Below are 15,203 nucleotides of genomic sequence, written 5' to 3'. Positions count from 1 at the left end.
CCCAAGACAGGGCCTTTTAGGGGACCTTAAGGATGGGTTAGGGACGGGGGTGGCGCTGTGGGTAAAACCTCAGCGCCTAGGACTTGCCGATCGCATGGTCGGCGGTTCGAATCCCCGCGGCGGGGTGAGCTCCCATCGTTCGGTCCCAGCTCCTGTCCACCTAGCAGTTCAAAAGCACCCCTAAGTGCAAGTAGATAAATAGATACCGCTTTATAGTGGAAAGGTAAACAGCGTTTCCGTGTGCTGCGCTGGTGCTGGCTCGCCAGAGCAGCTTCGTCACGCTGGCCACGTGACCCGGAAGTGTCTCCGGACAGTGCTGGCCTCTGGCCTCTTAAGTGAGATGAGCGCACAACCCTTCCAGTTAAGTGATACAGCAGGCATCTTCCATATTCACCTTTAAATGTTTGCTGAAAACTTTTCCATACCATCATGCAGACATGATTTTCTGTAATAGTCAGCTGATGGTCCGTAATTTCAAATCCTTATATGGTTTAATTGTGTATATGCAATTATCCCCAATAGTAAAGCAAAACAGATCAATAATGAAGTCAACATTCCTGACACAAGAGTCCCGAAATAAAGACACAAGCTTTGGATAAGATTCTTCCTCATAAATTTATTGAAAATGTACCTATCACAACATTTTTGTGCTTCTTCCTTTCCGTCAGGCAATGTAAGCATGATACAGGAACTCAAGCCTCTTATCTTTAGCAACAAGCTCAGCAAAATCTTTAACAAGTTCTGAGTACTTGTCCGTAACCATCAAGTACCCTCCAGCAATTCTTGCTGTGGAATATGCCCCAAAGAAGATCAAAACCAGAAGGAGAATATCTCAAAAGTGAAGCGCTGGTGGCAGCTGGAAGGTGATTTCAGGATTTTTAGGTTAGTGATTCAGGAAACAAGTGAAATCTCCAAAGAGAGCGGACATGGCAAATTAAGGTGCGTAATGAAAATCTGAGATGAATGAACATTGTAAGGGACTTACTAATAGGTCTTATATTTCTGCAGTGAAGTAGCAGATGTTATTAGAAATTGCTTTCATCTCTTAAGTGGCTTAGTACAAAGGCGACAAAGTTAATTAACTAATGATTAACAGTCTGCTACTTAATTGAAAGTCTGGCTGTCACATCAAAAGTGTTTTCTTAAGGAATGGGGAGTCAGAGGCCCAATAGTTACATGCAGTAGATGCAGTCAGGAGTCTGCAACTTTGGATTGCAGGTGCGGGATCACATGACTGAGTGCTCCTCTATACAAAATAAAATATTACTCTGCATGTAGAAATCTAGATGCTAGGTCCTAGTTCTAGCCTTCTCCCTGATATCTAGTTTTCTATATGTAGGGTTTTTTTTAAAAAATAAATAAATGCATGAACATTAAAGCATGTAGTCTAGATAGAGATTCACCATCAAATCTGCTGTGTTTCAGAATTAGCCTAGAGGCTTCTGGGAACTTCACTGGGAATGGAGATGTCACTAATGATAATGAAGCAGGCAGAAAAAGTGATGCTACCATGGAAGAAAGCACAAAACCATTATTTGCATAGACAAATAAGCAAGGACTGTATTGCAGAGTGTGGTCTATAGGCCGAGGGAGCCGGTGTTCATCCACAGACAGCTTCTGGGTCATGTGGCCAGCATGACTAAGCCACTTCTGGCGAACCAGAGCAGCACACAGAAACACCGTTTACCTTCCCACCAGAGTGGTACCTATTTATCTACTTGCACTTTGATGTGCTTTCAAACTGCTAGGTGGGCAGGAGCTGGGACCGAACAACGGGAGCTCACCCCGTCACGGGGATTCAAACCACCAACCTTCTGATCGGCAAGCCCTAGGCTCTGTGGTTTAGACCGCAGCGCCACCCGCGTCTATGCTTACTGGGAAGTAAATCCCTCCAAGTTCAGTGGGGTTTACTTCCAAGAAAGCCCACATAAAATTGCAATCTTGGAGACATTAGGATCATTTTTGGTTGCTTCCAAACTTTTCTCTGAAATAGCCATCCCTTATTCACTTACTTTTTCATGGGGAGTTCACTGTATTTACTGTTTTCGAGATATATATTACTAATAAAACCCTGTCCAAGTGTGCACAAGCAATGCATTTTAAGGACAAATGTGTATTTAACTGGAAGTTGTGCAGGCTCTGCCTGTTTTATTACATCCTGTTCAGCACAACTGGTGGATTAGTAACGAACTGTACCCCAATTGTTCCTCATTTAGCCAGGTGTGTTCTGTGGAGGGTGGCAGTGGTAGCTAACATAGCAAATTGATCTCGTTGATATTAAAGTGCTATTATGCTATAAAATCACACACAAAATAGGAGAAAACTATTAATTGAAGTTCACTCCCAGAGAAGCTGATTAAAGGGGAAATTCATTACTAATTCCTGTTCACTGAACATGAAGCAGTAAGATGGGCTAAACCTGCGAGGAGCTTTTAATTAACACTGCAGAAGGCCTTTTGCTGAAAAGGGACTCACCTGTGAGTAAACATTAGATGGCTCTTGACTATGGAGAAGGACATTGCTATACAATAATAGTGCTTCTTAATTGCTATACTGGATCTCCTTTTAATTTCACTTCCAGCTAAGTGCTAAAAAGCAATTCCTCTGAAAGGGCTCTAATAAGAAAGCCATGTCCGTACACTTTCATTTCCATCAGGATATGCAAAAATAGCCCCTTATTTTCTACCATTGCATTCATTTATATCAGGAGTGGGAAATCTTGGGGCTAGGGGCCAAATGTGACCATCTGGATTGCTTTGCCTGGTCCTCTGAATTCTCTCCATGCTGTGTGTCGTCGTCCCCCAGGATACACCCACCTCATGTTCTTCTCCACATCATTTCGTGCTTTTGCCTTGCTAGAATGTGTCCTTCAACTGTGATAATATGTGCCTTGCTTGCCTGGATGGAGAAATGTTTTTGGGTGTGGGTGTGTGTGTCTATGTATATAGCTGGATTTTGTGTGGCTGAAATGTAGTCTCCTGTACAACAGGTAAGTGCCACACCTGTTGCTACGCCCACTTTCACCTCTGACTCTGCCCAGCACTGCCATGCAGACACCCAAAGGTTGCCCATGAGGAAATGGAAGCCCTTGGTCTGAAAAGGTTTCCCACCCTTGATTTATATCTACTTTATTTTGTTGTCCTTCTCATCTGTGCTGGAAAGCCAATTGAGGAATATAAGGAGGCATCAGTTCTTTTCTGCACTGTATACCTCCAAGGATTATTAGGCGACACCTGCCATCAAAGTTTGGTTTTTTGGACAGCTTGACTTGAACAGTATCCCAGTTTTAATGTAAAGGCTGAGAGTCAAGAAAGCCATCATGTTAAATTGCACTAAGACATGAAACCCCAGGATTCCATGTTTACCAGGTCCCTTTCTCAGGATAGATGAGTTATTACAATGAACAAAAACAACAACCTGGCAACAACATGTCATGAGCAGAATTTTGTTCCTGTTCTTCGGTTTCTTTCCATTGTTCATTAAGAACTTATTCAAACATACAGAAAGGCATATGGTACAGGTTCTCTCTCACAAGGCTGCATTTCCTCAAAACAAAATGTGGAACATCATTTGCCTGATTGATCAAAATATCACATCATAATCTCCTTACTCTTCAAAGTCATGAAAGGATTATGAACCAGGCTGAAAGCTTCTAGCTCAGTTTGCAGGGAGACTTACACAGCACTTTCAAATGTAAACACTGAGGTGGAACATTTCTGTAAGAGGACTGTTCCTCACGGACCTCTTGAATATTTGAATTGGCTCCTAAACCACAGAACAGGATGAGATTGGAGGGAATCACTTCTCAGGGTTTTTCTTTTCAAAGAATTTTAAAAGCTTGAGGGGGGGGGGGGACAAAATCAGCAGACTGCAGGAAATTGGGAAAGGTTTGCTCCCTGTGGCAACAGAACAAGGAGTCTACCACCATCCTGGCTCCATGATTAACAGGCAACAGTGGTTGTACGATGAAGAAAGTATCACCCTTGGATGTATTCCTAGTTTACAGCTTCTTCCAAGTTCAAAGGAAGGAGGTTCCAGACTGCCTTCCTGCCCATCACCATAGAGTCAAGAACTGTGGGGATAGAAGGTACACCTTCCCCAGTTCCTCACATCTATTATGTCCTAGACTGGAGGATCAAATCTCAAACCAATAACAAGCATGCATTTCTCACAAAAGAGACCCAAATGCAAAAATATCTGCATTTCCTAATAGAGGGAGGCAGAGACAGAAGAGGGAAGTAAAACATGAAGCAACTTTCTGTTGTGCCTGCCATAAAAGTGGATGTCTGCTTTATTTCTTCCAAATGAAGAGACAGGCTTCCCTGGTTGGACCATTTGTACAAAATTATCGACAGCAACTGATATTGCATCTCTGAATGTCAGTAACAGTACATTTCACCGCTCCTGCTTTGTATTTCTGTTCCAACAGAGTTAGAAAAATCGTCATATGAAAAACACAATTATCAGTTAACACCACATAAAAAAACTTTTTTGAAATTTCCTCCCACCCCCCGTGCACCTTGCACAAAAGTAGAGTCTTTTTTAAAAAAGCATCTATACTGATATGCGCGCACACACACATACACACACGGAAACAGCCTTGGTTCAAGTTTCATTCCTCCATCATGGCCCAGGCCTCTTCTGCTTTCTGGTAGTACTTGTTGGCCAATCTTCCCTTCATGGCTTGCATAGCAGCTTCCGCAGCTTCAGTAAACAGCTCACCTAAGAAAAATGGATGGAGAATCACATGAAGGATGTCTCCAGTTAAGAGATGGATGGATATGTCAATTTAAGTCATCAATAATGTGTTTCCTGGAAGGAGCCTAGGTGGAGATCCCACTGTTACGGAGAAGCCATCGTTTGTTAACTATGCAAAACTGGTATGATAGGCTTTGGAAGGCTGCGCTTGTAGGCAAATTAACACAACATTGCTGAGTAGTCAGAGACAACTGTAGCTGAGATAAATTTTATGATGCGTAGTTTCCATTTCTTTCATTAATTCCTCAACAGAAGAACCTCCTATTCACTTTTCTTTTTGGAGAGGTATGCTATCTCAATACTCCAGATTTTCTTTATTTAGATATCACGTCCCAGAATTTCTCCAAGGTTTAAAGAAGGTTGTTGTTAACTTCACTGTTGCACTTGATGCTACACATTTGGCATTTATAAATGTATACTTTTCAAAGTGTGTAATGAGGATGTGTGGTTCACCTGTGTAGTCATTTTCTCAATGTGATCTTTGGAATGTTTTGTGTGTTTATATCAGTTTGTTTGTTTTAATGTTCCTTCTGTACTATTATAAAATTATTATTTTTAAAGAAAACAGGATGAAGGATCACATGAAAGGCAGTTCCAAATAGGAATGCATGGATCTGTCAGTTGCGGGTTGTCTCTGTTTTTCATTTTTTTCAATCCTAGGTTTACTTCTCCCCTTTTCCACATCAGTTCATGATTTTAACAAAAATCCTCTTGAAATTTGAATGAATGCAAATGAATGCAAGTTTCTGCTAACGTTCACATGCACGCAATTTTGCCTAACACATACAAAACAAATACGAAAGCATTTTTGTATATTATTTTCACTGAGATGTGCATTTCTATGCAAACGCTCCCTCGGTATATGCATTTTTGTACACATTCCCTCACTGGAGAACTGCACTGCAGAATTCAGAGAAGTGTAAGTCTTGAACGATTGGATTCAAGGCAGCTTATAAAAATAAAGACACGCACAGATGAAACACAGAAAGTTATAAAGGAAAAAAAAGAAAGCCAGAACTGTACCTGATTTCTGTGGGTCCTTGTCTAGATGAAACCCTCCAGTCATCAACATCTCGGCTTCCCTTGCCAGGAGTAGATACCGGGGCTCATCCTGGGTCCCATCGTATTCCCCTCCTTCGTCGTAATCTGTCATGTTCAATGCCGAATTGTACCAATGTATGGCTTCCTTCCAGTCCCGGCATCTGAGTAATTAAACAACAAATCAATCATGGAAAACTCCAAGGATAATGGGGGGGGATATACATTTGGAGCTGCTTAAAGATTTTATCTTGCATCCTGCTGAGTCTTGTTATTCGATCTGCCAAACTCTGCAACAGGGGTGGGCAATCTGTTCTCGGAAAAGTGCCCTAATTTCATGCAGGCTTCGGCCTATTTCATGTGGGTTAAAACGGAGATGGCACAGAGAGAAAGGGAGGAATGTGGCAATAAGAGAGACGGAAAAGAAGTGGTGGCCAAAAGGAGAAAAACGTGGCAGAATGAGAGAGTGAGAAAAGAAATGGCAGCATACATTTAAAGCACTATGGTACCACTTTAAACTGTCATGGCTTCCCGCAAAGAATGATGGGACCTGTAGTTTGTTAAGGGTGCTGAGAGTTGTTAGGAGACCACTATTCCCCTTAAAAGCTACAATTCCTAAAGTGATTTAAGAATCAACACACACACACACACACACACACACACACACACACCTGCCACTTGTCAGAGACCCTTAACAAAATAGTACCTGTCAGGAGGAAGGTTCATGCCTGTATCGAATGCTCTAGCAACAAGAATCATGGAAGGACGGTCTCCTGCTTCTGATGCTCTGCGTAAATAATCAAACCCTTTGCTTCTATTTTCCTTGATGTCCTGTAAAAGCAAAAAGAGGATAACCAGCAATTATCATAGTTGTCATATCTGCTTGTAGAAAAAGCTGATCTAGGGTCAAGAGATATTTGTATGGGATCTTAATCTACTGGAACATTGTGTAAGGTAAAGGTAAAGGGACGCCTGACCATTAGGTCTAGTCGTGGCCGACTCTGGGGTTGTGGCGCTCATCTCGCTTTACTGGCCAAGGGAGCCTGCGTACAGCTTCCGGGTCATGTGGCCAGCACAACTAAGCCACTTCTGGCGAACCAGAGCAGCGCACAGAAATGCTGTTTACCTTCCCGCTGGAGCGGTACCTATTTATCTACTTGCGTGTTGATGTGCTTTTGAACTGCTAGGTTGGCAGGAGCAGGGACCGAGGAATAGGAGCTCACCCCATTGTGGGGATTCGAACAACTGACCTTTTGATCAGCAAGTCCTAGGCTCTGTGGTTTAACCCAAAGCGCCACCCGCATCCCTTGGAACATTGTGTATTATCATCTTAATTAAAGATATGGAACGGATGGGTGGTGAAGGGACAGAGTGGGCAACTGCAGGACCTGTAAGGTCAGGAGCCCATAAAGTTTTCGCCACCCTGGAGTGGTAGGAACGTGCAGAAGGCTCAGGGAAAAGCTCAACCAGTTTCTTACTCCTAGCTCCTCCCCACAAGCCCTCTTCCCAGCTCAACCCCCACCCCACCTCACCAAATGTCCTCTGTGTGTACCACAGATAAATAAGAGATTTGGGGAGGGGGGTCTGTCTTACTGTACTGCAGCTGGCTATCAGGTTGCCAGGAAGAGATGCTGCATTTGTGGAATGCTGAATGTGACAGCTAACGTGAGGAAAGCTGTTGGCATCGTTCCCTTTCAAGGGGACAGGGAGCCTTCCACACACAATGCAGAGCAAACTGCCTCCTGGGCAGCAAATCAGGGCTCAACAACAATATTTGTAAGATACATGGGCAGCGCCTCTGCCAGGGTCAGGCTCTGGAGCAACATCCAGAGCCCAGCTCAACAGAACGAGCACAAGGGTCCCCTCAACAGTATTTTGAAATAAAAGCAGTACGATACATTAGCATCTAAAGAGCCCCTCCCCTCTTTAGATCCTCTAAAATTACCCAAATGTACCACAGACGGTCATTTACCCTTGCTAGATTCAACGTGCTGCCATCTGCCTTATTACAGGGCAGATTCGAGGGTAAACCATACGTGGAACGAGTCTGTCTCTGCGGATTGATGGAGGTAGAAACTGTCTCTCATGTCTTTTTACGCTGCTGTTTCTATGGGGATATACGCTTGGTACAGTGCTGCCCCGCAAGACGAATGCCTCGCAAGACGAAAAACTCGCTAGACAAAAGAGTTTTCCGTTTTTTGAGTCGTTCCGCAAGATGAATTTCCCTATGGGCTTGCTTCGCAAGACAAAACGTCTTGCAAGTTCTTGCGAGTTTGTTTCCTTTTTCTTAAAGCCGCTAAGCCGTTAATAGCTGCTAAGCCGCTAATAGCCGTGCTTCGCAAGACGAAAAAACCACAAGACGAAGAGACTCGCGGAACGGATTAATTTCGTCTTGCGAGGCACCACTGTATTTATCACTCCTGTTATACAAAAATCTCTAAATGGGTCCAAACTTCAATGTCTAAAATTCCTGGTAGAGGACAAGGATCTAGAGATCACGCTAAGGGTGGCCAAAATATGTGCAACTGCCATAAAACTTAGGGAACAAGCTTGATTAAGGTTTTAAATGATAATTTTAGGTTATATTTTAGTGATCAAGATTTAATATATATTTTTAACTGTCACTAGATCTGAATTGTCTCTGTTATACCCAGTTGCAATTCAATGTATTCCTGTTGTGTTTTATGATTTTCCTGATATTGTAAGTGAGGCAGAACTGGTCTGCGACTGTAATAATAAAATTCATTCACTCAAATGTACCACAGTACGTGTGTTGGTCTCATTAACACTTCACATTTTAAAGTGTACAGACAAATGTGATTCACAAGAGTCAGAAGCGTCCCCAAAGGTGATCTGGTTCAATCCCCTGCTACAAAAATCCGCTGCTACAATAGCCAACATCCCTGACTTGTTTCTGTGTTCAAACACGAATCCAGAGGTGCGGGAATGGTCATGCAGGAGCCCCGTTTCCTCTCCAGGTTTTGGCAACTTTAAGCACTGCCTCGCTTACCTCTAGTGTGACCTCAGAGAGAATGTGATGGGGCAGCTGGGAGTACATGAGCCCTAAGCCAACAATGGCTTCCAGCTCTCCACAGTCAGCTGCATGCTCCAGGTGAAAAATGGCCGATTCCTCATCCCACTCCTGGTCTTTCTCACAGAAACGGCCCGCTTCGTGATAACGAACCATGGCCAAGTGCACCTGTGAGACAGAGAGACATCAAGAGAACGGAAGAAATCAGAAAGGAAGATGGCCCAATGAAGAATAACCCGATGGCCTGTTCAGTTCTGCAAAACGTCTTCAAGGAACCATTTTATGATTATGTACGTTATGTCTGCTCTTACATGGAACTGATAGTGGTCTCCCATCTAGGGGGCTGAGCACATCCACACCATGCTTAGTGTTAGCAATGGCGCCACACCAGAAGAACCTAGAACACTGGGCATTGTTCCGTGAAATCCTGAAGCAATTTCTTAACCTTAAAAGCCAGCAAGGGAAATTCCTGGAAGTGGATTCACAGGGCTATCTTAGTACTGCCTGGGATATTTTCCCCCTCCCTCCTATTCAAGCTGGAGAAAAGAGTGATGTGTGAAGCGGGCTCCAAATGCATGCTCTATCTCACCTAACGCCACCATGTATTTAGCTTGTCTCAGAGGAACACCCATGCTAACCAGAGGAAGGAACAGCACATTTTGAATGCTTTCAAAGTCACTTCTGCACTGCAACTGAGGCTGTACGGACAGACACGGCTTCATTGTTGGTGCCCTGCACAGATCCTCTTGCTCCCCTTGAATGCAGTCCTCAAAAGGCTGTAATATGGATGAACAGCTGCCCATGGGTGCCGGGTGCCAATACTAAGCCTCCTCAAAAATACCGTATTTTTCGCTCTATAAGACGCACCAGACCACAAGACGCACCTAGTTTTTGGAGGAGGAAAACAAGAAAAAATATTCTGAATCTCAGAAGCCAGAACAGCAAGAGGAATCACTGCACAGTGAAAGCAGCAATCCCTCTTGCTGTTCTGGCTTCTGGGATAGCTGCGCAGCCTGCATTCGCTCCATAAGACGCGCACACATTTCCCCTTACTTTTTAGGAGGGAAAAAGTGAGTCTTATAGAGCAAAAAATACGGTACTATGAAGCACTCCCCAGGGGAAAAATAAATCTAGCCATTTGCTGCCCCTGAGGAAATATCAGCAGCTCATCCCTGAGTATTAAGGCCAAAATAAACTTTTTTTTTGTTTTGCTTTACTAATCTTTAGTCTCACTGAGCAGTTTGGAAGACTGCGGCTCTAAGAGGGAGGTGTTTAACTCCTTTCTCTGATGCCCTTTCTCTAATCTAAATTGTCCTATCCCTGGCAACGCTGACAACTCCATAGTCACCCAGTAAGTTTAAATGCATTGTCAATGGAAAATTAAGTATTAGTTGATGCACAGATTACAAGTTTATTCCTTTTTCTGGCCCTAGAACCAGGCTGGTCCTCTTTACTTAAGGAGACAAGCAATTTATGTGAAAACCCTCGTTCTTTCTGCAGAGTGAGCCATCGGGCTCAGGTGATACTTGGTGCCTGCCGGATGCAAGAGACTGCGTGGTGATCAAACCTTCCCAAGGATGGACTTCCCAATTTTCTTCTCAAGCTCCAAGGCATTGAGTCTCTGCACTTCCACCGCCACACAGGAGGGTCTGTGAATGTGAACTCTGGAAGCGTTGTAGAGATTCCATTTCTCCACACTGACCTAGAACAGGGCGAATGCATCGTGACTTGAGTTTGAAACGTAAAAAGAAAAAGAAGGAAGAAAAAGAAAAGGAAAAAGAGAGAGCGCGTGCCGCCCTATCTAAACAAACAGCGCCAACGGATAGATCCCTCTTGTCCCATGAGTTTGGATCAGCAAACCTTTATAGTTGGGCTTTTCAAAACAGAAATGTGCATGGCAGCAAAGGGGTGAAAACAACATCAACACCTAACTCTCTGCCCGCAACCAGAATTTCTAGCAACTTTGGAGAACAGGCAGGTCACACCCACAAACTCCTGGTTTAATGCTGCACTACACAATCAGAGGCCTGGAAAGTGTCCTGAGAAGCTTTCGCCACCGGTACCCCAGACATCTTTGTGGTCCTTTTTTCTTTCTGAATTCATAACCCACACTTGCATAAAAGCATTGCAAGGTTATGTACAAGGATAGTATCAACAAAAGAGCCATTAAGAATCACTAAAAAAATATATCAATAAATAATCATCTCTATTTTTATTGTTGTTGTTTAGATTTGTCTACTGCCCTTCATCCATCTCAGGGCGGTTCAACAGCATTAAAAATATACTGATTGGTTAAAAGAAAAAATGTTATAAATGCCTGTCTGCACACAAAAAAGTTTTCAAAAGATGTCTAAAGGATGGGAGGGATGGTTCCTGAAAAACTTCACTGGCAGGGAGTTCTAGAATACAGGGTTTGCCTCATTAAAGGCTCGGTCCCTAGTGAAAACCGACTAGAACTCAGGTGGGTCAGGAATAGTGAGAAATAAATGATAGTAATTGGAATAAACAATAGCCTTAAAACCACAGCAGCCTGAAAGGCAAGGAACCATTTTCAGGAAGAGATCCCAAGTGTCATCTAGACCAATACCCTGCAATGCAGGAAATGCATTATGTAGAAATTTGGGGGGAGTGGGGACGACACATCAAGGCACATGCTTAAGCCCTCTGATCAGCCTTCCCCAAACGTTCCCACCCTCTGGATGTTTTGGAATACAACCGCCACCATCGAAGGCCATGCTGCCTAGGGCTGGTGGAAAGTGCAGTCAAAAGCACCTGAAGGGAACCAGGTTGAGGAAAGCAGGAACAGGACAGTAACAATTGAAACAATCTCTCTTGAAATGCTGCGGATAAGCAGGCAAAGGCAGGCTAGATAACAGCATGCTGTTCTCTTCAAGTCTCAGACTGCGGCTTGGCAATAACATGGTAATTTCAATGTGTCCATCTGTCCCCATCAGTACAGATGCCTGGAAACTTCCGCCAATGAATGGCAAATGCCTATTTTCAGCCATTTTAAGTTGTTCACAATTCTTCTGGCAGTTAAAAACAAATGAATCTGTATTTTAATTAAGACTTCTCTTTTGCCAGCATCCTCTAGCTGCTTCTTACAGCTAGAAACAATACCTTTGTTTCAGAGAGATTTACAGCTTACAAGAACTCTTCAGTTAGGCTTGCCATACGCCAGGAAAATTCCTGACACGTCCTGGTTAGGGGGTGTATAAATGATGTCATGGGAGAATTTCGCCAAATCAGCAAAATGTCAGGGAAAACCCAGATGTATGGCAATGTGATGGAAAAAGCAGCAGAAACGGTTCCAGAAGCTTAAAATCACTATTTTGGGGGAAGGTTTCCCCCAAAAAGCTAAACAACTTTGCGGGTGTCAGGAAATATACTTTGCGGGTGTCAGGAAATATGGAAACCCTAAGCTTCAACTAGCTTATCTTTCTTTTAGTTTAGAATGAGCTGGTAGGTTTTTTAAAAAAATTGCTGTTGAAAATCAAGACTAAGGATGAATGAATGAACGCATCAAAAGAAGTTTCATTTGAATTAACAATAATAATAGAAGGAAATATGGAATAAAAAGAGCAGCAGTAATGAGAGACTTTTGCATACTCCAAGATCTGGAGCCTTTTGTAGAGAAACATTCAAATAGTGTGGACAGAGCAGCAACAGCAGAACAGAATGAAAACAAAACCAAACAGAGGGGGAAAAGTTAAAGCAAATAACAGCATGTAACTGAAATATTCATGCAGAATCACCAGTTTGCTCTGAAGACTGGTTTTAGTGGTCACAGAGGATTTATTTACAACAGCATTTCTCTAATTAGGGAGGAAAAGAAATTAAAAAGTCAGGGTGAAATATTACTCCGAGAAAAGCTAAGCTCATTAATATGCATATGATATTTAAGGACCAAACCACAGCAATCAGCTATTGCCTGAAGACATTTTATGTTGTACTTACCCGTGCAGAGCTGCCCAAACTGTCTTCGTCAGGTTCGTGTCTCCGGTTGCAATTGGAATGCCCCTACATTGATGTTAAAAGAAAAGAAAGGTGCAGAATATGACTCACATTTTGCTAGGAACCTTTGCAGCGTTAGGAAACAATCCCCTTTCCCAAGATTTTGGAGTGATGCAGTCATTTCAATATGAGTAAAGTTAAATATTTCAAATAGGGAAGCAGAAAACGAGTAAAAATGATGTTAAGTTCTTATCAGTGCTTTTTTTCAGGGGTTACTCAAGGGTATGAAGTACTGGCACCTCTTTTATGTTGTTAAAAAGTGGGGCACTTACTGTAACAACTTCATGGTACCGGCCTATTTTTCTAGGGGGGGGGAAGCACTGGTTCTTATAACGATAGCTGGAAGAGACATGAAGTGTGTCCCTTCCTACCTCACCTGGGGTGACTAGCAGTTGCCCATAGGTGAGCAGAGAAGTCTGCCCCCTCCTTTTTGCCACACTCCTCCTGTCCTCTTTCCGCTGATGTTAAGGTCAGGAAAAAGAGAGGTGGATAGAGACAGGCACCTGTCACAACATGGCGTTTCTTTCATGTAGGCTGCAATCACACTATGCATTTAAGCACACTTGACTTCCCACAAAGAATCCTGGGAACTTCAGTTTACCTTTTCCAGACCTACAAGTCATGGTGCCCTTAAATTACAGCTTGATACTCTCCCAGTTGCGTGCTGTGAGCTTCTGCTCACAATTCAAATTCACAGAATGAAAAACAAGCAGCAAATTATATATGGGTTATATAATACAAAACAGGATGAGGGGGCAAGGGGAAGGCTTATTCACTCTGGAGGGAAAAGGCATTACTTTTTCTCGGTGATCCATGTCTTCTTGTTCACTCCTCTTTTCGCTGGGGTATCCACTGTCACCTCCATTTTCAGAGTCCTACGGAGAAAAAACAGGATACAATGCCAGTACTTTCTCTAAACTCTCAGTGTGCAAAGGCAGTACAAATACTCCTGCTTTATAAATTCGGCTATTTCCTTCCAGGACAGTCATATAGCAGCTTTGCACCTTGTTTTCTCAACACAACAAACTAGACACGAAAAGAGTATTCCTAACTAGCTCGCGAAACTAGTGGCACAATGATGGAAAATCAAGATGACTGGGAAAAAGTGTGAGTGTGTGTGTGTGTGTGTGTGTGTATAGAAGCAGCAGCAGGTAATAAAGATCCCTGCTTGTCTATACTACAGATTGCTAAGTCTATACTGAAATGAATGCCCACCACAGATACGATGTTTGCTCTAGAGCAGGGATGCAAGACGGCTTTATTTTCCATTCCACACTGTATTCGTTACATGCAACAGTTTCCGTTCCACCACAGGTCAGCCTCACTGTTTGTTGTGGCAAAATAACTTTTATAATTTATGTAATTATGTTATACCACCCTGTTCATTTCAGTGCAAAGGAAACCCAATGCAACGGAGGCATAATCAATTAATATCATTTGCTGACTGAAAGCAACGGCGGCAGCAAATACCGATCATATTCACCATATTGATTTCCTTTCCGGACACGAGCTAAATATGCGAACACGAGCCATTTCCGCTCCTTTTTCTGAAATTCTTCAACATCCTTCTCCTTTCTGACTAGGAGAGTTTTGTGGCATTTTACAATTGCATGGAACAAGAGTGAGGGTCTTACATTACATTTGTTTTTTGCTTTTATTACGTTTTGAAACTGAAATCAGCCACAGAAAACTAAAATAAATACTTTTAAAAGCCTAAACACTGTATGGAGTACAGTGTCTTCGAGCTCATATTTAAATTGAAACAGTTAAAGCTTATACAGGCCTTCTGCATGGAATGTTGGGCTCAAACTGGACATGGCAAACCGACACCCATGTTTAAATACATGAGAACTGATGAAATCACATTGACAAGGGGTCACCACTGTGGGGCTTGTGAGTTCACATGTGTTCTCAGAGGTTGTCCCTAGGGCATGCAGGCACCTACCCCACTCCACCTTGTTGAATTCAGGATTATAAAGATTATACAGTGGTATCTCGGGATGCAAACGGGATCCATTCTGGAGCCCCGTTTGCATCCTGAACGGAACGCAAGATGCGACGGTGTGTGCACAGGTCGTGTTTCACCGCTACCGCGCATGCATCATTTTGAGCGTCTGCGCATGTGGCGAAGCCCGGAAGTAACGCGCTCCGTTACTTCCGGGTTGCCGCGGAGCACAACTCGAACGCGCTCAACCCGAAGCGCATTCAGCTCGAGGTATGACTGTATCTTGCCTCACCATCTTCATTCGTCCAGAAGATATTTCTACCCACCCCCCCACCCGTAAATTAGGATTGGGGGGAGAGTAGCAAAAACACTTTTTCCAAGCATAAATGCTGGTGGGAGATGAGTCTGCATGTGTGT

At 43.2% G+C, this 15,203-nt stretch overlaps 1 protein-coding gene across 9 annotated transcripts in view; it reads right to left on the bottom strand.

The window, feature by feature from the left end:
- Positions 1-596: 596 nt before the first annotated feature.
- Positions 597-15,203, bottom strand: part of EEF2K (eukaryotic elongation factor 2 kinase) — a 44,881-nt gene continuing 30,274 nt past the window's right edge. For 6 of the 9 annotated variants that reach the window (XM_083474310.1, XM_083474308.1, XM_083474309.1 and 3 more), the window contains 7 exons: positions 13,639-13,716; positions 12,785-12,847; positions 10,395-10,529; positions 8,807-8,995; positions 6,503-6,627; positions 5,782-5,960; positions 597-4,722 (listed from right to left, as the gene is read on the bottom strand). In XM_083474310.1, coding sequence (XP_083330436.1) covers positions 4,613-4,722; positions 5,782-5,960; positions 6,503-6,627; positions 8,807-8,995; positions 10,395-10,529; positions 12,785-12,847; positions 13,639-13,716 — 879 coding nt within the window. In that variant the 3' untranslated portion in view covers positions 597-4,612. The remainder of the gene's footprint in view (positions 4,723-5,781; positions 5,961-6,502; positions 6,628-8,806; positions 8,996-10,394; positions 10,530-12,784; positions 12,848-13,638; positions 13,717-15,203) is intronic. The other 3 variants (XM_083474315.1, XM_083474314.1, XM_083474316.1) reach the window with 1 other exon arrangement.

The sequence above is a fragment of the Podarcis liolepis genome, assembly GCF_965112155.1.
Source record: "Podarcis liolepis genome assembly, chromosome: 14".
Classification (NCBI taxonomy): Eukaryota; Metazoa; Chordata; class Lepidosauria; order Squamata; family Lacertidae; genus Podarcis; species Podarcis liolepis.
The sequence above is the reverse complement of the archived record's forward strand: the minus strand, read 5'-3'. Positions and strand labels throughout refer to the sequence as shown.